At 49.0% G+C, this 24,972-nt stretch overlaps 1 protein-coding gene across 1 annotated transcript in view; it reads left to right on the top strand.

Moving 5' to 3' along the window:
• Positions 1-24,972, top strand: part of LIMCH1 (LIM and calponin homology domains 1) — a 113,440-nt gene that overhangs the window by 18,319 nt on the left and 70,149 nt on the right. Inside the window, exons 5-12 of the mRNA XM_075544385.1 lie at positions 4,616-4,868; positions 6,524-6,790; positions 15,715-16,026; positions 18,937-19,164; positions 20,164-20,493; positions 23,052-23,173; positions 23,269-23,380; positions 23,854-24,114. Of these exons, the coding sequence (XP_075400500.1) occupies positions 4,616-4,868; positions 6,524-6,790; positions 15,715-16,026; positions 18,937-19,164; positions 20,164-20,493; positions 23,052-23,173; positions 23,269-23,380; positions 23,854-24,114 (1,885 nt within the window). The remainder of the gene's footprint in view (positions 1-4,615; positions 4,869-6,523; positions 6,791-15,714; positions 16,027-18,936; positions 19,165-20,163; positions 20,494-23,051; positions 23,174-23,268; positions 23,381-23,853; positions 24,115-24,972) is intronic.

Raw genomic sequence — 24,972 nt, 5'->3', positions numbered from 1 at the left:
CTGCCTTTTTAAGTAAAAAAGAAAGAAAGAAGTGGTATTATTTCAGCGCATTGATGTTGGCTCTCATAAGAGTGTATGGTATGTTTTTAAAAGCGACGCTCATCACAGAGATGGCTAGTCCTAATAAATACTGCCATATTTGGAAAGGAAGTCTTTTGGGGGTTTTTTTGGTCTTGAAAATTGATTCTGGGATGCTCAAGCAATCACAAGAAGTTTTACCAGGAAATTCCCCAAAGCCTCTATCAAGTCACTGTGGGGATCTGGGGTTCTTTCTGCATGGAGGCCCATGGACTCGCCCGATAAAGGTAAACCAAGGGCTGCACACGAGAGACGCCCTGGTTCTGTGGGCAGATGTGAGCGCTCTCTGGCAGGGCTGTGTGGGATGCTGTGGCTCTCCCAGATTGCTTCCGCCAATCTGTCTTCCTGGATAGGTGGCTAGTCTCTCCCTCACCTTCACACATATCCCTTCAGGGCCACACACGAGAGGCCGACTAAGCTCCTGGGGGTGAGGGTGGGGGAACCAAATTCAGGTGTGTTTTGAATTAAGGATGTCTTTTATAAGTATGGAACACTGTGTTAGCTGAATATTCTAATTTTGTATATAAAAGCTGGATTCTGGAAAGGAAATAGAAAATGAGAGAAATTCGAGTGCAAGAAGAGGATTTTAAAAGCACAGGGTTTGGAGGAGAATGGTTGGGGGGGGATCCCTGGTTGTTGGAAGAAATGAATATAGCCCTAGGCAAAAGGAAGGGTCAGACTTTGATTAAAGACCATCATCTCTATGTGCTATGCTACATTGACCTAACACTGGGCTTCAATAGAGAAACCAGCCTAGTGTAGTTCCACGTTCACAGGATGAAGTAGAGTCAAAATTTTTGGAAGTCGTTGGCCTTGCCTTCAGAAAAGGAGATCTGACATTTATCGAGGCCGTTGGCACCAGCCACATCCGCAGTGCTCTCTCTATGCCATCTCCTTGATCCTCATGACAGCCTATTAGAGGAGCAGCATTGTCCTCATCTCCCACTAGGACCTGAATGCAGGAGAGGCCTTAGTTCAGTTGCCCAGGGTCACCCAGCTAGTAGGCCCCCAAACCCCACCCTCTGCCCTCAAGTCTGCTCCGACGCATAAGTGCCCTGTGTAGGACATCCCAAGACTGCCAGTCTTTAAGGGGGCGGATTGCCTCATCCTTCTGTCCGAGGAGAAGTTCGTGGGTTTGACTTTGCAGTGAGCAGCCCAACACGTAACCTGATGGCACCACCAGAGTCAGTAGGCACCAGAAGACCAAGCCCACGGCCACAGAGTGATTCCGCTCATAGTAACCGCAGAGGGCAGAGAACTGAACAGCCCCTTTGATGCAGATGCACCGCCATGTGAGGCTGTAACTTTTACAGGGACCGACAGCCTCATCTTCCTCCTAAGGAGCAGCTGGTGAGCTTCAACCGCTGACCTTGGGGTTAACAGCTCAGAGTGTAATCCACTAGGCCACCAGGGCTCTTCAGAGAGAGTAGGTAGTGGGGCTGAAATTAGATCTCGGCCCACAGACCATCAAGCTACACGTTCTTTCAACTGAGCCATTTAGCCCTTGGGCACTGGCGAATGAACATTCCTTAAAATGTCTAAAACATTCGTCAAAGGATAACCTGGTTTTTGGGGGGTGTTGGTCTGTTTGATATATTTTGAGACTTTCAGCCTATCATAGATCATCTATTTTAAGGCTTGAACCCACATAATGTTCATGGATTGTAGGACTGTGGGAATGAAGAGACCCAGAGACATCCGAATGCACTTATCACAGACGATAGACAAATCATTTTGCTTTCATGTATGTATTCAATAGAAGGCAGTATCCCCCGCCCCTACTTCCCTTCAGGATGATTGATACATGGGATATTATTGTAAGAGGACCTGTCTTGGAGAAAAGAGGACCAGGTTGAGAGCTGGAGTCCCAGAGCTGTTAGTACGTAGCCACCGGGCAGGGAGGATCCTAGCAAATGGAGACACCTGGGCTAAGAGTTTCGTCTAATGGGAGAGTAAGGCAGTGTTCGTATTCATTTACAAAAAGCAATGCACAGGAGACCGTCAGCATTTTATTATGACATGGCTTGTGAAGTAGATCTCAGTGGAAAGGGAGCTAAGTTATGAATCGAGTACTAACAAGGGATGACATGGTCAAAACGTCAGGGGGCCAGAACCAGAAGCAAGCGCCATGAATAATAATTCATACGCTGGATAGTTCATCTGCAACAATGAAGGACTTGTTAGTGGACAAGGCTTTGTAATGTCTATAGTCTTTCAGAAGGCATCATATCGTTACATCTCTAGCTGTCCTTCAAAGGGTCGCCAATGATTTCTTTCCCATGTGACCGGAAAGGGTCATCTTAGGACTCTTGCCCCTCGTTGACAGATGCCGACCCACTGGGACAGGAAGAGGAGGTGGCCAGTGCTCTGCCAGTAATTTTAATTCAGACTTTCAACCAGCCCTGAAAGGGCGGCTACCAATAGCAAGTCTGTTATAGTGGTAGCTTGATCCCTGTTGTCGTTTTCAACACTTCAGAAACAATCCCAAAGCCAAACTCACTCAGCCATCAAGTCAGATTCTGACTCATCTCGACCCTCCTTGCTGTCAGGTGGATTCCATCTCCAGGCGACCCCACCCACGTGTGCAGAGCAGAACTGCCCCATCGAGTTCTCCAGGCTGTGTTATCTCGGATCTGGCCAGAGACACAGTAAAAAGCCAATACCATTTAATTATAGGGGCTACCGCCCAACAGGAGTCAGTGGGGCGTGTAATAGGTTAACTTCGTAACCGAAAGTAGATAGAGGTTCCACTCTGCACGGCCCATTAGTTCATAGGATGACTTGCTGTCATGAGCCTGCCAAAGTTGTCACCCCATATACTTGTAGTTAGGCCTTGGATCAGTGGTTCTCAGCCTTCCTAATGCCACGAGCCTTTCATACCGTTCTTCATGTTGCGGTGACCCCCACAACCATAACATTATTTTCGTTGCTACTTCATCACTGTCATCTTGCTACTTTTAGGAATCAGGAGACCCCTGGGAGAGGGTTGTTCGATGCCCAAAGGGGTTGAGATTCACAGGTTGAGAGCCGATGTCTCAGATGGTCACTCACCCATGTTTCAGATCCCAGTTGCTATTCACCGAAGCAGGATGCGGAACCTTGTCTTTGAGGATTGTTTTATGCTAAGTTTTCTTAGTCTCCCCGAAAGGCTATGATCCTGAGCCCCCAGGCCCAGTAACTCAACCCCTCAGGGTCTTTGGTTATGTCTAATACATTTTCATAACTTTCCCTGTATGCTCCACCACATTCATGGATATATATGCAGCAGAGATAAATTTTTAAAAAAGTATGTTGATTCCAACTCATGGCGACCCTGTATATGGTTTCCAAGATAACTAATAGTGATGGGGATGGAAGGATCATCTTTTTCCTGTCGAGTGGCTGGTGGGTTTGAACTGCCGACCCTGCACTTAGCAGCCCAGTTTCAAACCCATAGCTCCAGCAGGGATCCTGCAATGATAAATACATACCCATTTATAAATAGCCGCTGTGACGCAAACACACGTGCGCATGCATGCAGACGCAGGTGCACATCCTTCCACCTGCCCTCCCCTCCCACAGCAGTTCCAGCCGTGTGTCTATGTGAGCATGGACCCCTAAATCACCATTATTACCAGGTTACACTTGCTCGCCTCCATCATTTGTTTGCCAACCTCCCTCTTACTGTCTAGTCGTTTAAGGTTAAAAGGTTGTTTCAGGGCAGTCCCTACAGAATCCTTGGCTCAGGAAAGTCTGGATTCCAAGGAATAGGTGTGCTTTTGGTTTTTCACTAGAAAGATTTCCTCCAGCTATGGGAACCAGGGAGTGACACGAGGAGAGGGCCCACTTATTATGAGTTAAACCACTCCCCTGGAAGGCATATACTTACATCAGCCCCATTGGTCATGTTTCCGAATTCCTATTATTCTTATAAGGCGCACCTATGGCTAAGCATTGGGTTGCTACCATTGAGGTTGTCAGTTCCAAAGACGAAGCTACCTGCTCTTGTGAAGGGCCTCAGTCACGGACCCACTGCAGATGGTCGCTGGAATATAGGGTCGCTGTGCACTGGAACCGACTTGATGATGAATGGGCATTGTTCTGATACTCTTTGCTGCTGGATTGTAGCTTCCATGCTCTAGATCTTTCTAGAGTTGGTTAAAGATAACTAAAGACCCGATCTTTGATCATTCTTCGGTGTCTGTGTATGCAGCATGTGCAGCAGGTGGACCGGAACAGGTCACAGGTGAGCTCTCGTGTTTCCTTCTGACGGCTGCATAACACAGCCGTGTATGAATGAGGTGCCAATTGTACTTCCCAGACATAATTTAGCTTACCTCCATTCCTTACATTGTACTGCCCCACCCCTCCCATCCTTCTTGATTAGGGTCGACTGATTTCTCCAGAGAGCACTGAACTTAGACTGATCCTTGAGATTCCTTAAGGGCATAATTGAAGGAAGGAATCTCCAGAACCCACAATCGGAGCCACATCCTTCAGGCGGCACGCTGGCCCCTGGGCTGTTCTGATAACCCGCCTGCCCCTCTCTCCGCTTCAGGGAGAGGAAGTGACTCTGAATCCGACTTGCCTCATCGGAAGCTGCCAGATGTGAAGAAGGATGACATGTCCGCACGCCGGACTTCCCACGGCGAGCCGAAATCAGCAGTGCCTTTTAACCAGTACCTCCCCAACAAAAGCAACCAGACGGCCTACGTGCCCGCTCCCCTGAGGAAGAAGAGAGGCGAGCGGGAGGAGTACCGGAAAAGCTGGAGCACCGCCACCTCCCCGCTGGGCGGGGAGCGACCCTTCCGGTAAGCCCTGGGCTCCTGCTCATACTGCCGGCCCCACTGCAAGTGGTTTGGGGAATGCGGTCCCTGGACACGAGGTGAAATAAGTGGTCGACATCAGGTTGCGAGTGGGCGGGGCAGATCCTTAGAGATAGCGTGTGGTGAGTACATGCTTCCTAAGGGCATTCGGTGAGTCAGGCACACAGGTAGTTACTCCACACGTAGTTCTCTTAACGAGCATCTTAGTTTTGAATACTTGCATTTCTAACATGAAACGTGTCGCCTTAACTGCATTTCAGCATTCGAGGCATTGGCATCACACCTGCAATTTTGCATGACCATCGCCACTTCTATTTCCAAAACTTGCTCATCACCTCCCGCAGAAACTCTGTACCCATTAAGCAATAGCTGCCCATTCCCTCCTGACCCAGACACCCACAGCTCAGCTCTGTTCCTGGAAAACAACTCACTGGGACTCTGTGCATTTGCTTATCCTATATTATTCCTACACATACATGGGGTCTGACCACCTTTGTCCTTGAGTCTGATGTACTTAGTTAGCCTAATGTTTTCAAGGCTCGTCAATGCTGGTGCTCGTATCGCACGTTTCGAAGGAACGCATGCTTCAAACCAGTTACATTGGCGAGACCTAGCCAGCAGTCACCCGCGTTCTATCTGGCTCCCAATCCTGTTAGACGATAGGTGTAGAAAGACTCTTATTGTTCTGTAGGTAAGATCTGCATCTGGGTGTGAGCTTATCTAGATGTCAACTCATGTGCAAGGAATGCCAGGGACTTGCTTCAAAAGTCCCCGTGGAAATGGGCCCAGTAAGTGGAAGATGCATCTGATTTCTCATTGCTTTACAGGAGCAGACAGTGTTCTCTTTACTCTCTGATGATGTTTTTGCATTTGTTTAAAAAATTATGCCTTTATAAGCAAGGAGTTCTTGAGCAATTACTTTTTGTTGGATGATGTTACCTAGTGCCTGGGTACCCGATATTAAAGATGATGGAAAAACTTCCAACGCCAAGAAACTTCCAACGAAAAGCCAAATTCATTGTCATCAAGATGACTCGATTCAACTTGATGCCGAGCTGCCCCTGTAGATTCCTGAGGCTGCAAATCTTTAGGGGAGTAGAAAGCCTCATCTTTCTCCCTCAGACGGGGCGTGGATTTGAGCTTCTGATCATGCAGTTCGCTGCCCAGTGCATGACTCACTATGCCACCAAGATTCCTTCAAGAAGCTTTTAGTCCAATAAAAAGTAATTTTTACAATCAGGTCTTTCAGCCAAAGTAACCTTATCATTGAATGGCTATTCCTAATTATCTACCACTCCCATCTCTGATTTATTACATCGACTAAACCCTGTACTGGAAGTTTTTCCAATATTGAACAAAACTAATGAATTTGACCTTTCCAGCAGAAGAAGTTTTGTGCGTTCAGTAGCAAATTTAAACTAGCTCTTAATCATTGTGAAGATTTTGATGTCTTGAGTAACAACTGGCTATATTCAATGTACTCTGCCTTGCCAGGATCATGCTCTACACTGTGATACTTTTATTAAGTGAAAAGTGACTATTGGATTAGCTGAGAGATGATATGTGGTCATCTGCTACCGCTGCCCCCACCCCTGAGCCCTGTCTGCTAGTTTGGTTAACCATATTGTCCAATTCGCTAGCTATCCGGAAACAATAGAGGAAGAGGGAAGTGAAGTGGGGTCTCCTTGTGACCACCACCCAAACAGCCACGTGGACCTTGGAGGGCGGTCTTGTGACGGTGGGCTAGAATTACCCATCGGCAGTGGTAAGGAGCAGTCCCCTCCAGACGGGGACACAGTGGTGCCGGCTCCCAAGTCTGAAGAACAAGATGCTGTGGAGATCCAAAAGCTCAGAAGGCTAGAGCAAGCCGGGATCAAGGTCATGCCAGCCGCCCGGCGCTTTGCCAGGTTAGCTGGGGGGCCCAGGACCCGCCTGCCTGGCTCTGCGCATGCCTGCGTGGACGTTTGAAATCGGCTTCGTGGCGGGGAGTTCCTGTGTTTTCCCAATTCCCGCTCATTGCCTACCTAGAGCAACTAGAAATAGTTAACCTTGGGGCATGGCCCTGCTTCTTGCTTGGTTATCTTAAGTGAGGGTGAAGGAGGTGCTTAATGCGGTCTAAATGAGCCCGAGACCTACCTAGCTGGGTATTTGTGGTCGGTGAGTAGGTGACTCATTGGCTGGGGGATTTATCTGCCAATCATGTTTTATTGTCTGCTTTTTGTGGCTTGCTACTTTCCACACTAGTCCTAAATGGCTCTTATCTTACTTGACCCTTAGCTAGAGCCGACTTCCTTTGGAATGGGACCTGTTCGCCCAGAGAAAGTAGCTGGCTGACAAAAATCCGCTTATTTTCTTCATCCCTGTGTGTGTGTGGGGGGGGGGCGTCACTAAGTAAAATTGAGTTTGTAGGCTAGAGCATATTGATTTAAAAACACACAAAGAACGGAGTAGTCAAGTGGCTTGATGGGCACAACGGCCAGATTATACAGTACTGGTGGCTTCGTCCCACATGAAAGAGGGGCACTGGCAGCAAATAAAGCCCCTGAACGCCGTGTGACAGGTCTCACGCCGTGTTTTGAGAAGCTGGTGAAGGTTTCTTGGATGTTAGCTGCAGGATCTGGGTGAGATGTGGACATGTGGCACAAAACCCTTGGTCATTGGCTGTTCCGTTTCATGTGAACAGTCAATGGCATTCCAAACGAGGGAACTGATGGCCAGTAAAGATAAATGGCTGGCAGCCGAGAGTCGGTCTCACTGGTGGCCAGATGCAGACGGCCTGGCTACAGCACAGGGCCACTTCCCACAGGACATCTTCCATCTCTCCATCTCCTTTCCCCGGGTGGTTATTCCTGTGGCCTGGGTCGTGAGTGAAAGATGAAGGCTTCTAGGTACTGAATCCAAGAGTAGATTTGTATCTGTAAAGAAGCTAAGTATGTACTTCTTCCCTGTCTGAGAATCATGGCTCCTTACACATGTTTGGGCTTCTTGAAAGCTCTGACATAGACCCTCGCACTCTCGTGTGTCTGAAGCAGTGCCGTGAGTCCAAGGGAAGTACTTAGAATTGAGGCATTGTCTAGATGATCACGTCAGAGACCTGGCCACATGGAGACTGTTTCAGTATCATGTCAGCATCTCTTTGTACCAGAGTCCAGGCTAGATGCTGGGAATATAGAAATGAGTAATATCCCCTCCCCACGTTCTGTTTTTCAGACTTCTGCTTTTATTTTTCCATCCCAGGACACAGTGGGAGTGGAAAATAGGTGAAACAGATAAAATGTAAAACTCACTGCCATCGAATTGATTCCGACTCTTAACAACCCTATAGGACAGGGAAGTGCTGCCCTGTGAGTTTTCGAGACTATAACTCTCTATGGGAGTAGAAAGCTTTGCCTTTCTCTTGCAGAGCAGCTTGTAGTTTCAAACTTCTGACCTTGCAGTTAGCCGCCCAACGCATAGCCCCTAGGCCACCAGGATTCCCCATACGGATAAAGTGCACATTAAAAAAAAAGTTCACTTTAATATCTTTCATGCAAATACCGTATATACTCAAGTGTAAGCCAACCCGAATATCAACCAAGGCACCTAATTTTACCACCAAGCTGCATGAAAAATGTGCTGGAAAAACTCAGCTTATACTCGAGTACATACGGCGACTTATTATTTATTCATTTAAAGCACGTCTGTGAAATCTTGAAAGGAACATTTACCCAGAACACCATCTTTGTTGTGGTTGGTGCCCTCTAGCCCATTCCGACCCACAGCGGCCCTGTGCACAACAGAACAAAACGGCCAGTCCTGCACCCGCTTCCCTCGTGTTACGTTTGAGCCCATGGCTGCAGTTACTGCGTCAATCGATCTCACCAAGAGCCTTCCTCTATTTGGCTGACCTCTACTGACCAAGCTGGATGTCCTTCTCCAGGGTCTGGGCTCTCGTGACAACATGCCCACAGTCTGTGAGACAAAGGCTCTCGTCTTTGTGAGGCTGGCTCCGTTAGCGTATCCGCTAGAGCTAAGCAAGGGAAGTGGGACGGGAAGGCACATCCCGGAAGAGCGGTGCTGTAGACAAAAGAAAGAGTTGGGCCAAGGCTAGAACATCAGTGCTTGTGCAATGCCCTTTCATTGACTGAGACATCTGTTTTGCAATCAAACCCTTTTGTGACTACTCCCAATGTTCTCTGTGTACATACATAGTATCCTGGTTAGTTTCAGTATTTCATTCCATTGAATAAATGTTATGTGGAAGTGGTACTTTGCCCCCTCCAAGTCTTGGTTTCTAGCATCCGTCTGAAATTTTAAAGCCATTCCATCTACAATCACTCTATTAAGTAGCCATTTGCAGACCTGTCAGTGTCCTCACACCTCAGATCATCTGCCTTAGCATTGAGCCTTGGGCAAAGGACAATGGTGCATCCCCAGGGGCTGACCCCTGTAACAACCCCACACTGATGCTCCGAACACCCCGAATTCATTTGCGGGACAGATTCCCAGCTGTTTGATCTTGCATGCAGCTTTTACACACACCAGGCCACCAGCCTGGTGTGCCACTGACTTTTTATTGGCCACCCTCACTTTTATGATGACAGAAAGTCACTTAACTGAGATGAAATGCATTATCTTGAAGAAGAAGAGGAAGAAGAAAGGGATTCTTGATGTCTGCGAAAGAAGAGCACAGTGACATATGCTGATGTCTGTTGTCATTTGAGGTCCAGATGAGCCCAGGAGACCACGTCTTTGATGCTCTGTAATCCCACTTCTCAGCTGGTAGAATGTGTTTGTGGAGCGTAGAGGAAGTCCCCATATGGCGCAGATGCATAAGCACTTGACTGCTAGTCACAAGGTTATCAGTTTGAACCCCGCCAGAGGCACCTTGGAAGAAAGAGCTGACAGAGAAGGCTTTCTGCTTCCATAAAGCGTTACCATCTCGGAAACCCACAGGGACAATTGCACTCTGTCCCGTAGGTGACTATGAATCAGAATCAACTCAATGGCAGTGAGTTTGAATTTTGAGTCTGTGGCCTTAACTGAGAAAAGGTGGGTGAGAATGCTTAGGGGGACCGGGTTTCCAAGCTGGATGTGCCTTCCCGTCCCACCCAAAGGCCACAGCATCAGGAACTGTGTGGAGCGCTGTGCCCAGGAGTCAGAATGGCCCCACGGGGGCTAACACCCACCACAAAGTCATCTGTGGGAGCAAAGGGGGGAAGTAGGCCTGTAGCAAAGCCTTCCTGGGTTATCACTAATGGTTCTCTCCAAAACATCATTGCGGTGAAATAGGCAACAGTAGGCAACCAACACAGGGAATCCAGGACAGCTAAACCCCTCAGGACCAATAATGAGAGAAGCGATACCAGGAGGGGAAGGGGAAAGTGGGGAGAGAAAGAGGGAATTGATCACAATGATCAACATATAACCCCCTCCCAAGGAAACAAGCAACAGAAAAGTGGGTGAAGGGAGACAGCAGTCGGTGTACGCCATGAAAAAAATTATCCTTTATAAATTAGCAAGGGTTCATGAGGGAGGGAAAAGGGGGAGGAGAGAAAATGAGCCAATACCAAGGGCTCAAGTAGAAAGAAAATGTTTTGAAAATGATGATGGCAATATATGTACAAAGGCGCTTGACACATGGATGGATGGATGGATGGATGGATTCTGATAAAAGCTGTAAGAGCCCCCAATAAAATGATTTTTAAATAGCCAATACCCATCCATTTCAGCTCGTTAATGCATCTGGAGAGAAAAAGGAATCAACAGCAATAACAAGCGAGTTGCCATTGTTGCCAGCATAATTCCGTGGCATTAAGTCTGTTCACCTTGTTAAGTGACCATCGTCCACATCCTTGGGCAAACCCTTTCCTGACTCCAACGCCAGAGTTCTGTACATGTTTGTGTTTCTTTCCCCCCAACTATTCTTTCATTATTTTTTTTGTTTTAATTTTTAAAGCCATGGACTCAAAACTCAAATTTACTGCCGTCAAATTGATTCCGACTCAGAGTGACCCTATAGGACAGAGCGGGTCTGCCCCTGTGGGTTTCTGAGACTGTCACTCTTTATGGAAGTAAAAAGCCTCCTCTTTGTTCCATGGAGCGGTTGGTGTTTTTGAACTGCTGACCTTGCGGTTAGCAAGCAGCCCAGTGTGTTGCCAGAGCTCTGAGACCATAGACAGTGTAGGAGCAAACGATAGCTGCTATTTCATGTTCACATGAGTGTAAACGTGCAGAAACCCAAGATTCCTTCGAGCAAGATATGAAGAGATGGCTTAGCATCAAGGGAGCCGAGAGGAGAGCATCTTAACCAATGCTCGGGGTTTAATATTTATTAAGAGTTTCCATTCAACTAAAAAATTTAAAAAGCGTATAAACTGTGTTCTCTTCTCTTTTGTTTTATGATGGCGTTCGTTTAATTACTCCAAACCCTAAACCTCTGCCAAGGAAGCCGAGGTTCCTGGTTTTAAGAGGATAAACTAGGAACCAGGATTCACTTCCCCTGAATTAAAATGCCACGGGGATTTGAGTTCTCTTAGCCAATGTTTCCCATTGGAGAAGTAAACTTAAAAAAAAACAAAAACAACCAAAACCAAAAAACCCAGAATTATAGGCTTCCCGTGATGGTACTTCTTTTCTAATTGTTTTCATCTGTTTCAACACTCACTCTTTTCTGCTCCTCTGTGAAACATCTCAACCGCATAGTAATTAATTACAGAGCGGGGACAGAATTCTCAAAGGAACAATAGACATTTAAAAATTCTGTAGAGGAAGAGCAGATGCAACCCCATGCCAGACACGTATTCCTCCCAGTCGTGACGCCCACCGTAGCGGGACAGCGTCTCGGCACTCAGGGACCAGCCCGGCACATGGCGTGCAGGAACCTGCGCGCCCCCTGAATCAGCCTCCCCGTGTGCAGACAGCTGAGCAGGGAGGTCCCTGGTCTGATCCAGGACAGCCCCAGGGGGTGCCCTCACAGGCTTTCCTGGACGGCCAGTTTCTTTCAATAGAACAAACCGGCTGCCAATCTGAGCCGCTGCTTTCTGTGTTCCCAAGTCAGGGATGGGGTGGAGAAAAAGGCCAGCTCTTCCTCTGCTGAAATCATTACCTCATTCGTTTGGAACTAGAGAGAACCCATAGAGACAGGAGTGGTGTTGTGTCTTGGGTCTGCCCCTTCGCCTCCTTCAGGCCCGTCCAGGGCTCTAAGAGTGGCAGCCTTGCACGTTTTAGACGCGCCGGCGGAGCTGGCAGGTTGGAGGTAAGGGCTGGGCATCTGCCGCTTCCCTTTGGACGGTCCTCCTTCTGAGGGAAACAGCACGCTGTACCCCAGGTGCCTCCTCCCACCCCACCTCCAAGCCAGAGCAACGCATCGGAGAGTGACTTTAAATAAGGACGTGTCAAACCTTCAGCATAGGATCCCAGGCCATCTTGCACCTTCCCCTTCTGTTTCCTTCAGTGAAGGGACCTCCCTTCACAGGATTTGGACTGGAAGTATCGATATTCGCCCCCATAAAGCGCTGTCCTCATTTGCAGCCCGCAGGGTTGGCATCTGAGTGGGCACAGCTGGAATGTCCAGCAGCTCAGAGAGCTGGGTGGCCGGGCCGGGCTCATAGTGGCCCTGTGTGCAGCAGGATGAAACACCGCCCAGCCCTGCGGCGTCCTCACGTCCATTCTTCTGCGTGCGCCCATCTTTGCAGCCACTGTGTAATTATTGAAACCCCAGGTGAAAGTACATCAGAGCTTTCCTTCAATGTCCTTCAAAGCCGCACAGGAAAGCACAGGAAAGGCCGTTCAATGCTTTGGCTACCAGACCCCTGTGCACACAATTCTGCCATAACACCAAAAGCCAAACTCACTACCATCAAGTCGATTCCAACTCAGAGCAGTCCTCAAGGACAGGAGCCCTAGTGGCGTAGTGAACCGCTATGCTGCCATCCTCGAGGTGTGTGGTTCGAAACCACCAGCTGCTGCTCCTCGGGAGAAAGGCAGGGTTTTCTAGTCCCGTCAATAGTTACAGTCTCCACACCACACGGGCTCAGCTCTACCCTGAGAGGCAGGCTCACTCTGAGTTGGCCTCAACCCGATGGCAGTGAGGCATGAGGACAGGATGGCATGCCCTGTGGGCTTCTGGGACTGGGGCTGTTTGTGGGCATAGAAAGCCTTGTCTTTCTCCCTTGGAGCAGCTAGCGATTTTGAACGGCTAACTTTGCAGTTAGCAGCCCAATGTATAACCACGATGCCACGAAGCCTCCCCATCCCAGTATATCTGCCTTAAAAATTTTTTGTTTTAAGTTCCTGTCCCAACAACCACCCAACACCTGGCTATCACAGGAGTGTTAGCCTAGAACAGGGCCCCGTGGGGTTTTCAATGACTGGTTTTTCAGAAGAAGAACACCAGGCCTTTCTTCTGAGGCACCTCTGAGTAGACTCAAATCCCTTTCCTTTCCTCCAACCCCAAATCCCTCAACCTGTCCTTCAGCAGTGCAGAGGGTAACTGCACCACCCGGAGGCTCCGCCTCCCTTAGCCATAGTGCATCCATGGCGCACTGCAGCCAACTTGGTCAGCCCAGCACTGGGACGGTTATTTTTCCTCGCTGTGAGTCTGCTCTGGAGCTCTGAATTTACAGGTTTCACGCAATTAGCAGAAAAGCAGTCACTGTGACAGTGTTCCAGAGGGTGGGCACAGGGTGGGGCTGTCTTTATGTGTTCCGTGATATGGAAAGCCTTCTTTGAAGTCCACATATCTAAATTGAGATCACTTGAGTGAGCCCAGCTATGCTGGACTTGTAGCCTAAAAAGAAACCCCCGGAGGAGTCTGTAGCCTGGCTGGGCTAGCATGATGCTTAAGGTGCCAGCTTCTCCCAGCTCAAATTGTGATCACGAATTGGCATTAGCTTAACTGGGTGTATTTGGGTCCAAAGAAGTCTGCCTGTGTAGGGGGAAGGGCAAGCTTAGGAGTCTCAGTCAAAAAGTGCACAGCGGCCTGATCTTGGACTTGAGGGGTTCCAGCTAGGAGCTATTTGGTGCCACCGTGGGATCGGGCTGAGACCATCTTCTTGTAACTTCAGATTCATTCTCTGTAACCTGTACTGCACTGTCTCTCCCGGGAGGACCCTGGGGACCCAGTGAGCTGATACATAGAATCAAGAAGTGATTGATAAACTGCAGAGTACCGCAGACGTATGGTTACGGTCGGATTAGGTAGCAGTCTGTCCCATCATTCCTGGCTCAAGGATGCTGTCAGTAACCAGAGAACAAAAGCCCTACTGCATTCTCGACACAACTCACAACACCACCAAGGCCCTGCCACGGAGCCGATTCCGAGTCATGGCTCCCCGCCCGACAGGGCAGTGTGGAACTGCCCCTGTGGGTTTCTGAGTCTGCTGGAATTTTCAGGAGCAGAAAGCCTCATCTTCCTCCCGGAGAGAGACTAGTAGGTTTGAACAGCTGACTTTGCAATTAGCAGCCCAACACAACCCGCTGCAACCTTGGAAACTTCTTATTGGGTAACTATGTGTAGGAATCGCCTTGATGGCGGTAGATAGCATCCTTTGGAGCTGAGAAGATAAGTAATCATTTTTAAAAGCATTTTGACCAATTATTGTTCATTAGAAGCAAGGCTGGCCATATGAGTAAGAGGAGGGGGGCACATTTATTAAATGCCAGGGGAGCACAGTTCTCTATGCACTCAACCAAAAAACCCAAACCAAACTCACTGCCATTGAGTCGATTTGCACTCATACTAACCCTGCGGGGCAAGGTAGACCTGCCCCTATGGGTTTCCAAGATTGTAACTCTTTACAGAATAGAAAACCTCCTCTTTCTCCCAAGGAGCGGCTGTTGCTTTCTAACTGGTGACCTCTTGAGTAGCAACCCAGCTTGTCATCCGCGATGCCACCAAGCCCCCTTTTCCTCTGTACTGCTCTACCTCCCCCGAACAAAAACCAGAACCAGAACCAAAGGAGTCCTGGGGTTTCCTGCCCGACGTCGCACCAATAAGCCGCATTCCTCTAAGAATTTAAAGTTTTGGGCCTCCCAGACACCTTTCAAAGGTAGAAAGGGAAAAAAGAAAAGGAGAGAGAGAGACATAGAAAGAGCCCCTAGTAATCATGTTTAAGCCATTTGGCAAGACATCTTTAGACAGTTTACTTGAAATGTAGGCTGCAACAAAGAAGAGGCTCCGGAGGCGGGCTGCTGGGGGGGTGGGGGTGGGGGAAGAGGGTGTTGGATGGGCTTGGGGTGAGGGGCCAGCTATGTGCAGGGCAAGATAAGCCTGCCCGCCTTGGGCTCGTCCAGAGAGTGGCCATCCCTCTGCCAGATGTTTCGGGGTCGCGAAGGGCCGCAGAAGGGCCTTATTTACACGTTGCCATGTGGTTCACATGCTAGATGCGCCCCCAACTCCCTCCATGCGCTAGCAGCTGCTCACCCTCCCCCCGACCCCACCACCGCCAGCCCCAGGTCAAGTCCTGATTGCCCAACTCTCTGCCCCGCCAGGCAAATTCGGTGCCTACGGGGTCCATTACAAACAGGCATAAAATCAAACATCAAGAACATAGTGTGCTCTACATCTCCCAGGTGCCCAAAAGAATCTGGGTGGCCACCCCGAGAGCCATTTAGGATCCTGGCATTGTATCTTGAGTGTTGCTGGTGCCTTGTTTCATGGAAAGTATAATGATAATAAGAATAATAATAATCCACCCTAACCATGCTTCCCTTCTGGTCTAAAAATAGTACGCACATGCCGTTGGAACTAACCATGGACGAGCTCTTTCACTAACCACTGGGGGGAATCTCTCTGTTGATCCGACCACACGTTTCACACATAGAGTTGCATTTAATCTTGCCCCCTTAGTCAAAAGCAATCAAATGCTCAACAAGCTGCCCTTGAAATTATCCTGCGTAAAGAAAACTCCTTCCTGGCCCCCCCGCACGGCGGGGATCCCGAGTCAGATGACGTTGCGGGTCGGCTGCCTGACCTTGAGAAAGACGACTTCGCTGTAAGGAGAACCAGGATGAACCAGGTCAGGCCCCCGGTGCCGCTGAACCAGCTGCTCTATGGGCCTCATCCCCAAAAAGAGCCTGAGAAATCCGATGGCCGCAAACAACTCTCCGAAGGAATCTCAGAAAGGAAAAACGTACAATATAAAAGGTGTGCATCTCGTGTGTGTGTGTGTGTGTGTGTGTGTGTGTGTGTGTCTTAAGAAGGAGCAAGAGAGGGGACATAGTTAAATGAAGGTAATGTGCATTCCATTTCTCTCTTCCCTGCTCCAATTTCATGCCATTTGGAGTAACTCTAGACTGTAATTTCCCATAAAAGCAGATGGCAGCTGTTATGGTGGCCGTGTCCAGAATAAGGCTGTGTTTGCCAAGTATACATTGATTTCTACTGTGCAGATGTGCTCTCTCAGGCACATTAGCATACATGTGTCCTCCAACCCAAACTGACTCCTACAGGACAGAAGGGACCATGGCCTGGTGCGCTTCTGAGACGGTAACTCATAATGGGAGTAGAAAGCCTCATGTTTCTCCTGTGGAGCAGCTGGTGGTTTTGAACTGCTGACCTTGCAGTTGACAGTCCAGCATGTATGTCACTCGCCAGGCATTATTCATATGAATAGACTGTGCACTTACCCATGAGGGAAGCCATTTCTCAAGGCTGCCCCAGGCCAGTCATAGAATACTTTAAAAACAGTTATCACTTGGCCATTCGGTCTTCGCTCTAACTGACTCCTTTGAGATATTGGAAAAGAAAACAAAATACGAGCCTTGTTCTTTCTTCTTCTGTGTCTTCTAGGACACCTGGACATTTGATGATGGGCAGTTCCCATCACAAACACTTTTCAGACCTATTGTACAAAATATCTATTTGTTCTATCATGGAAATATTTTCCAGTGAGTTTCCTGCTCCAACCCAACCCTTCTCCTGCCCTCCTAACACATGCCTATTCGGTTGACCTTGGGAGAGGAAAGCTAAAGAGATGGGATTTGGCGAGTGATGTTTATCCAACAGCAAGCTCTTGGTCCCCGAGGTCCTGGTTGGCATGCTTAGGAATAAGCCATTCCGGATGGACCAGGTGGGTGGGACCAGCTGTTACAAGTGACGCAGAGACTTTCAGAGAGCCAACTGGCACTGAGGCAGAGTGACGGGTATCAGTAACTTGAGTTTGGAAAAGGAGTAGGTCTTGTGTTTTGTGCCCCCCCTCCCCCCTTCTCTCCCATGCAATTTTAATTCCTGGTATTTCCTGCTGCATTGGCCTTCTCTCACCTGACTGATTAGGGACACAAGCCTGGGGCAGGCCATGGCCTCTGTAGAGCACATAAAGAAGTGATTTTAAAACCACAACAAAACCCAGACAGGGGCCTTACCGATGCTTTTTCCATGCCTTCATGAACCCCTTCCCCAAACATGAAAGAAAATGGAAAGGTCTGCAGCCTCCTGTTTATAGACACAGGCTCTGCACGTGGAACAGATCTTCCAGGTGGCCTTCCAAGATAGCTTGCTTTCCTGGCTTGGATGTTATATATATTTTAAAACATTAAATAGACCTTGTCTGTGTAGATTGTTGAAGCTTCTCTAACCAGAAGAAGCATATTTAGCTAGAGATGAACTGTTAGGTGGTAGAATAAGTATGCTTTGAGATTCCATAGCGTTAGTTCAAATTATGACTTCATCAACATCAACCAGCTAACGTTCATGCCTTAGGACAACTAGAAAGAAACGCGCTCACCTAGCACTAACGCAAGCGAGCGACTATTCGCACAGGAAACAGATGGGTATAAACTCCCAAGCCAGGTAAAGACGATAGCCAGTTTGTTCTCCACATTTGCTTTAGCCACACCTGATGAATGTCATTTTCAACCAGAGACCATATTTGACCTTTGAACCTTTTTTGGCGGTGGGGGGGAAGGCGGGGGGCAGGGTAAGAATTTATTGCCATGAACTTTCTGGCAGCTGCAGGTCTATGGTCGATACATTTAATATCTGACCATGTTCCCTGCTATCTCCAAACTGACCTGAGCATTTGGATCCCCCAGAGCTCCTTAGGAACATCTTACTGGCTCTGTCAGAGACGTTCCAAGAAGGCTAAGGCGTTCCACCAGAAAACTTGCATCTATTACAGTCACCTGAGGCTTGATTAGTGTGGGGAATGGGTACTGTGTTCGCCCGGGTAGACAAGGGAAACAATCCATAGACACACTTGTATGTGTATAAGAAAGAGGGTTATATATAAGAGCAATTGAATATTGAGAAAACGCCCCAGCCCAGTCCAGATCAAGTCCATAAGTCTGATATTAGCCCATGTGTCCCATGCCAATCTATAAGGTCCTCTAAAGGCTCATGAAACATATGCAACGATGCTGAATGCAGGATGACCACAGCCCAGTGGGTAGAAAGTCTTGTGGGTCCAGTGGTGTTGCAAGCATCTCTCAGCGCTGGCAGGGGTCTCTATGTGGCTTCTCCAGCTTCAGAGGTCTGGTTGCATCAGGGTCAGTCCATGTGGCCTCTCCAGCTCAGGGCACTAGGGTAGTTCCATGTGTCTTGTCAGCTGCATTGCCTCCCAGAGAGTGAGCAGAGTGAGAGCGGTATCTCCTGCCTCCAAGCAGGGAAAAACAGATTTCCCAGAATCCTTAGGGGAAGGCCATGCCCACACAGAAGCCTCATTGACTATGACCCAAATGACAAAGTAGGCTCCACCCCTTCACTCTTAATCCTCTTAAGTCCAAAATTGACACCACATTATGTAACTATCATGGCATCATGACTGCCAATCAACATCTCATTACTCCTTTCAATAGTCTGTCCAAGAGCGCGGCTCCTTGGCCTGTGCTGAGCTAGACACAGTCGGCTCACAGTGGGAAAACTCGGCCTTCTCACAGTGTTCAAGGAGGGCAGCTAAGAGGCAATTAGTCACCACTCTGATTGCTTCCGTATTTTCCGAGAAAGGGAAAGGTGCTCCCGTCATCCCCTGCTGCCTCTTAGTCTCTGACTTTACATGATTGATATTCTGTTTATCTGCTCCTCTTCCTGGAACCCGATTTTCCCAACCCCGTGGGGGCTGGATGGTATGGACAGACACCAGGTGAAGGCCGCCATGAGCCAGGTGGCACCAGCTCAAGAGCGGGAACCTGTGGAAGCAGGCCTCCGGAAGGTGCCTGACCTTGACAAAGATGACCTGGCCCGGCGGAGGCTTCGGGGCTACCAGGCCCTGCACCGAGGTGCCCCGAGCTTTGTCTCGGTCCCCAAGATCACAGAAGCTGACTTGGAGACATGGGAGAGACTGAAAGTATCAGAGAAGCCAAGGTGTGTCGTGTTTCCCTGTGGGCTTGCTTCCTGGAACGGCTGTCGTTTCCTGCTTACAAGGATGGCATGCTTGCTCTGAAGGGACCAGTAGTTGCAGCTTAGATGGTCCCTTGCAAACTCTTACGCTGTATCATTCGTGTTTGGATGGCCTTAAAAAAACTAGAAGCTTCTCGAAACGCAAAGCTACTTGAGAACAGCATATTCTGCCTGAGTTGAAGTTGAATAATACGGGAGGCATAAGCCCTGTGGACAGCAAACATCCTCTTTAGCCCAGTCAGCTTCTTGTGAACGGTTCTTTGCTGTGAGCATGCTCTTACTGCCATGCATTTAAATATTTTTTTAAACTGTAAGCACTCTATCATTCCTATGGCTTCCTTACATTGCCCTTGATCACGTTAGAAGGGACGCTTTGACAGCTGTAGAAACTCAGAGCCAGGTCTACTTGAGCAGCAAGCACAATGACCATTTCTTCCTTTGAGTGATTAACGGAAGCTCAATTCTGCTCTACTGTAGCGTATTTTAAGGAGCCCTAGTGGTACAATGGGTTAATTTTAGGCTGCTAACCTCAAGGTCAGCAGTTCAAACCCATCGGCTGCTGTGCCAGAGCAAGAGGAGGCTGTCTGCTGCCGTAAAGATCTGCAGCTTTGAAAACCCAATTGGACCGGGACCATTCTACTCTGTCCCGCAGTGTTGCTGCAAGCTTGAATCAATTCATCAGTCGTGGGTGATAGTATGTTTTTCACATGCATGACACAAGTGGCGATGAGCTCAACTACGCGCTCAAAAGGTTGGTTGTTAGAACCCACCCAGAAGCACTCAGAGGAAAGGCCTGGCAACCCGCTTCCAACAGGGCATGGCCTTGAGTCTCGTAGGGAGCAGTTCTACTCTGCAAGCCAGGGCCTGCTGTGATCTCGCGTCTTCACAGCAGCCAGCACACCAGAACAAAAACCTCTGCCTTGGCCTTCGAACCTTCTGGAACTAACTTATGATTCTGACCAGGGATGGAGATGTCCAGCACATCTGCACTCCCGAGCCGTCACCAGAAATCAAAGCAGAAACAGCCCTCCGTGATGACTTCGCCAGCCGCAAAGCGAGGGCCTATAAGAAGCCTCCCGGCCCCCGTCAAAAGTTTGTCCACTTCGGACCTGTGACAGAGATAGACCAGCAGACATGGAAGCGGCTCAGTATTGGCAAGCCAAGGCCTCGGGATGAAGTCCAAGAAGCCACCAGTTTCTGCAGCAACACCCTAATGTACTCTGTGCCCCCTGTCTCAGAGGCCGCCTCGGGCTTGGAGGAAGACCGTGGGCTTAACCCTCAGAATGGGTACAGGTATTTCCGCCAGACCTGCATGGGAGCCACTGCCGCTTTGAGTTGTTTGCTTATGATTATTTAGGGCATTTTCTGGTGCATTAGGTAGACGTTTACACCGCACATTAGGTTCCCCTTTTAACAATTTTTTAATACAAATTTCTCCGTGCCCCTGGCTCTTGTTGTGGCCATCCTGTCTGCACTGTTTCCTCTCATTTAGCTTCCCTCCCTGCTTGGTCTTCTCATCCTTGCTTCTGGGTAACTACTGACTGGTCACATCGAGAGTTGTGTATAGTGTTGGGGATAGTGTTGATATTCTGAGCCAGTATCTATATGGCAGCAGGGTGACCTGCAGAAGTAGTTTCAGTTCCAAGTTCAAGGAGCACTTGGGGGTGATAGTCTCAGGGGTTTCTCTAGGTCCAGTAGGTCTGGCCTGCTTTGGGAATTGGAGTTTAGTTCTAAATTTTTCTCTTTTCTATTCAGGGCCTTCTACTGTGTCCCTGGGCAGAACAGTAGTGATAGTTGGGCACCATCTAGTCCTTCTGATCTCGGGTTAGAAAAGGCTGTGATTCTTGTGGGCTATTCCTCCTGTGGACTAAAGCCTTTGATTATTTTTTTCCATTCTCATTTTCCCCATAGAGTAGAGGCCAGCAGCTGTCTTAGTTGCCCCTTGAAAGCTTTCAGGACCTCAAATACCACTCACCAAACCAGGACATATTTTTGTGAACTACTCAATGCCAATGGACAATTTGGTTCCCCAAGACTTTGGTCCTCCAGTAAACCAATCCCATGAGTTGCTTGGATAGCGCTAGGAAGCTTCCACAGCTGCTTTCAGCATGTTTGCTGCACCGTGTTAAGCAAGCCCCTGGGGACAATAGTATTTTTGCTAAATAGTCGAGAAGTAATGGTAACAGGTCCCTTTGGGCTTAGCATGTTGTGTTAGTCTGGGTTGACTAGAGAAACAAATTCATAGATATTCCTATGTGTATAAGATAAAGGTTATATAAAGAGCAATTGTACATTAAGAAAACATCCCAGCCCAGGCCAGATCAAGTCCATAAGTCCGATATTAGCCCATTATGTCTAATACCAATCTATAAAGTCCTCTTCAGACTCACACAATACATGCAATGACATCGAATACAGGAAGATCACAGGCCAGTGGGTGGGAAGTCTTTGGATCCAGTGGCATTGTAAGCATCTCAGTGCTGGCTGGGGTCTCCATGTGGCTCCTTCATTTCCAGGGCTCTACTGTAGCTCCATGTGTCTTGGCCACAGGAATGTCTTGCAGGGAGTGAGCATGTGTCCTTCCTCCAGCGAGCTATTTATCTCCTTAGTGCCTCCATGTGAGGTCATCAAGCTGAGACCTGATTGACAGGCTAAACTCCACCCCTTCACTCTTAAGTCTTAAATTGACAACAGATCATGTAACTACCACACATGTGTGTGGGTTTCAGTGGCAGGCATCCATCCTGTTTCCGTGTTCACCGGAATCACTACTGGGGAATGCCACTCATCTCAGAATTTGGCCTTGGTCCCTTGGCTGCAAAAGCATTATTGTATTAGCGGAAAATCCTGAATAGGGACTGTGGTAACGATCTTGTGAGTGTGTCTCCTAAAGATATAGTGATTTAAAAAAAAACAAAAATCTGGTTTTATTTATAACTTCCTCTTTTCTGCTTCACGGAGAGAAAAACAAATAGTTACTAGAATCCTAAATTCAAAGTTTGGACATCTAAGGAATCATACACAAAGATGCAAAGGGCTCCTCCTCCCTTCCCTACTTGTTAAAATTAGACAATAAATCTTGATGCGAACTCTTCTCTGGGGGTAGGTGGGATTCCTGTAAGTCGCGGCTTTCCTTGGAAGTCACCATCCAGGTCTGAGAAGGGCGCACCTGGATAAAGACCATGCTGCCCCCGATCTCCTCCTTGCCGGAGGTCACTCAGCGCCCACTCTCCAAGTGCTCCTTTGGAGATTCCATTCTGTGGGCTAGTCTTTCGTACAGGAGCAGGTCTAGGGCCTTTCTAAGTACCCGGCTTACAGTGGGAGCCGCCCATCCACTTGCGTGGTGAGAACAAGGGAGGTTCTCCAAGGGCAGGTGGGAGGAGAGGGATGGCCTCCGCAGGGTGCCCTTGGGACCCAAGAGGGAGGGCTGACAGGCTGCAGTGTGCTGAGGCGCTTCCTTGCGTCCAGCTTGCGGGCAGCACCACAAAAGAGCGCATGTTGTAGAGAGGCACTACCCTCAGGCACCAGAACACGGAGCTAGGGTTTCAGTGGCTGAGAGGGGACTGGAGGGATTGAGCGAGGCAAGAAGTCCATGAGAACTGAAGTCCACGAGGGCCGTCGCTGGGTCTCCTGATGACAGGGTCCTGCCAGGCTGGCGTGGCTTTCCTCCCGCCCTGACCACGGTTCACAGTCTCCTTCGGATGACGTCATCCTTACTAAGGGCTTGTGGCGTGAGAGCAGCTACCTCTCTTACCCATCAGCTTCCTCCAGTCCCAGCAACTTCCCTTGTTTCCTTTCCTGACCCTTCTCCCTCTTCTCTCTCGCCGCCAATGTCGCCGGGTGATCAGCAGAACGGCCAATTCTGGTCGAGAGGAGTATTGCAAAAAGGTCTCCAGACTGGCTCCTGTACTGGAGTCTCAGGAGGAGGAGGAGGCCTGCGATTTGGGCGAGGGCCCAAGTAAGACGGAAGAAGGTGAGGAACAATGTTCCCCAGGGGGTGAAGGTGAGTGCGTGGGGCCTCTGCTGGGAACTTTTTCCTCTTAGTAAAGCTGTCCTCTCTGGCTGTAGTTCCATCCCAGCAGCCTCCACCGGAGGGCAAAGAAGAGAGCGAAGGCATTGCTCACAGAGATTCTGAAATGCTGCCCAAAGCCGAAAGGTCTGAGGACAGCCGCCCGCTGCTGTGAGCATCTTGCCTGCTCCCTTGGTGTGTTGCCTCGGCTGTGCGTGGCTGTTGGCTTCCTAAAAGACAGGCTCAGAGACTTGGTTCACGGTGGATGACTGGTGTGGAATGGAGTGAAGCGGCTTAAAAGAATGTGCCCACCCCAGGATCACAGCCCCTCTTTCGACGTCTCCCTCCCTTGAGTAGGCTCTGCATGTGGTTGGGGGCTGGCCAGAGTTCATGCTGGAAAGGCTTTTCTGTGGGGGAACTTGACATCCATAAAGGAAAACGCATTCCCATGTAAGTACCAGTTGCATGATGAAGGCTGCGGGTGTGAAAAATGAGGTATCTCCTACTCAGCTGCTATGGGTGCTGCTGCCTCCCCGGATATTGGCTTCTTCTGTAGTGAGTGTCTGGCACTGACTGAGGGATGCTACTGGGAGCAACCTTAGCAACAGATGACCTCTGATGGGCCGGACTGAATGTTGTCTTAGTTGGCGCCCTCTGGCCTCTGACTGGGAGGCTGCAGGGATGGAAGACAACTCAGAGAGGATGGCAGCTCCAACCTGGAATGGCAGTGGACCGAAAGGCCGAGCAAAGCTGTCTGAGTCGCGAAAAGATGACATGATGGCCCGGAGAACGGGAGTGTCCCTTAGACACACTAGATCCAACCCAAACCAGTTCCTTCCAGTTCCATTCGCAAAACAAAAGGATGTGGAGGGATCAGCCAAGAGGCCACCAGCACCAGACAAGAGGTCAGAGGTGGCTCTTTGCCCTTTGTGACTTTGGTTCTCCAGCCTCAGCCTTGAAGTGCTCTGAGCTTTGACTGCGCTGCTAATGCATTGGGGTGCAGCCGAGCCGCTGAGCTGCATTGCTAGTGGCCGTGGAATGAGTGGTGTTGGCCAGGTCTGCCAAGGATGTCTTTCTGCCTCGCATGTGCACAGGTGTGAGACTAGTGGAGTGGTGAGTGTGTCCCGTAGAACATGCTTTGGAACTGATCTTGTGGCAGAATAAACGAGAAACACTTTGCTTTCTGCCTCACTCCTTAAGGGCTTGAGCTTCTCTCTGACCAGGTTGGTTTGACCGTGATGTCAGAGGGGATTCAAGCCCAAAGAAGATGTAGACTACTCACAAAATTTGTAATTACATCTGTTTTCATTCCAACATTAGCAAATGCAAAGAGTCTTTTAGCAGGGTTCCTATTCCCGTGCTCTGACTTGGTGGGAGATGAGGAACAGGGAATTGGTACTCCCCTGGAGGTCGGGTTAGGGGGTCAGGTCCACTGTGTTTGAAATCTCTGGTGCTATTTAATGAGAATACAGCCTGCTGATCAATGTCCAATCAAGGAGCAAGAGGTGTTTCTGGGTGATGGATCACCAAGGACTTTGATGAGAGTGGATTGGAAGCTGGAGTAGAGATCAGGAAGAGCCCTAATCCAAAACGTTTAAAATGATGAGTCTCACCATTGTGATCATCTGGATTTCATCTATGCTCGATATTTATTTCAGATAATAATATATCATGATTGAAACAGCGGGGTCCCGTTATCAGTGGCTTCAGGGAGAAAAATGATGGGATGGTTGAGGCCCTCGCTGCTAGGTGGAAGGGGGTGA

This window comes from Tenrec ecaudatus, chromosome 3, assembly GCF_050624435.1.
Source record: "Tenrec ecaudatus isolate mTenEca1 chromosome 3, mTenEca1.hap1, whole genome shotgun sequence".
Classification (NCBI taxonomy): domain Eukaryota; kingdom Metazoa; phylum Chordata; class Mammalia; order Afrosoricida; family Tenrecidae; genus Tenrec; species Tenrec ecaudatus.
This window is presented reverse-complemented; position numbering and strand designations above follow the sequence as displayed.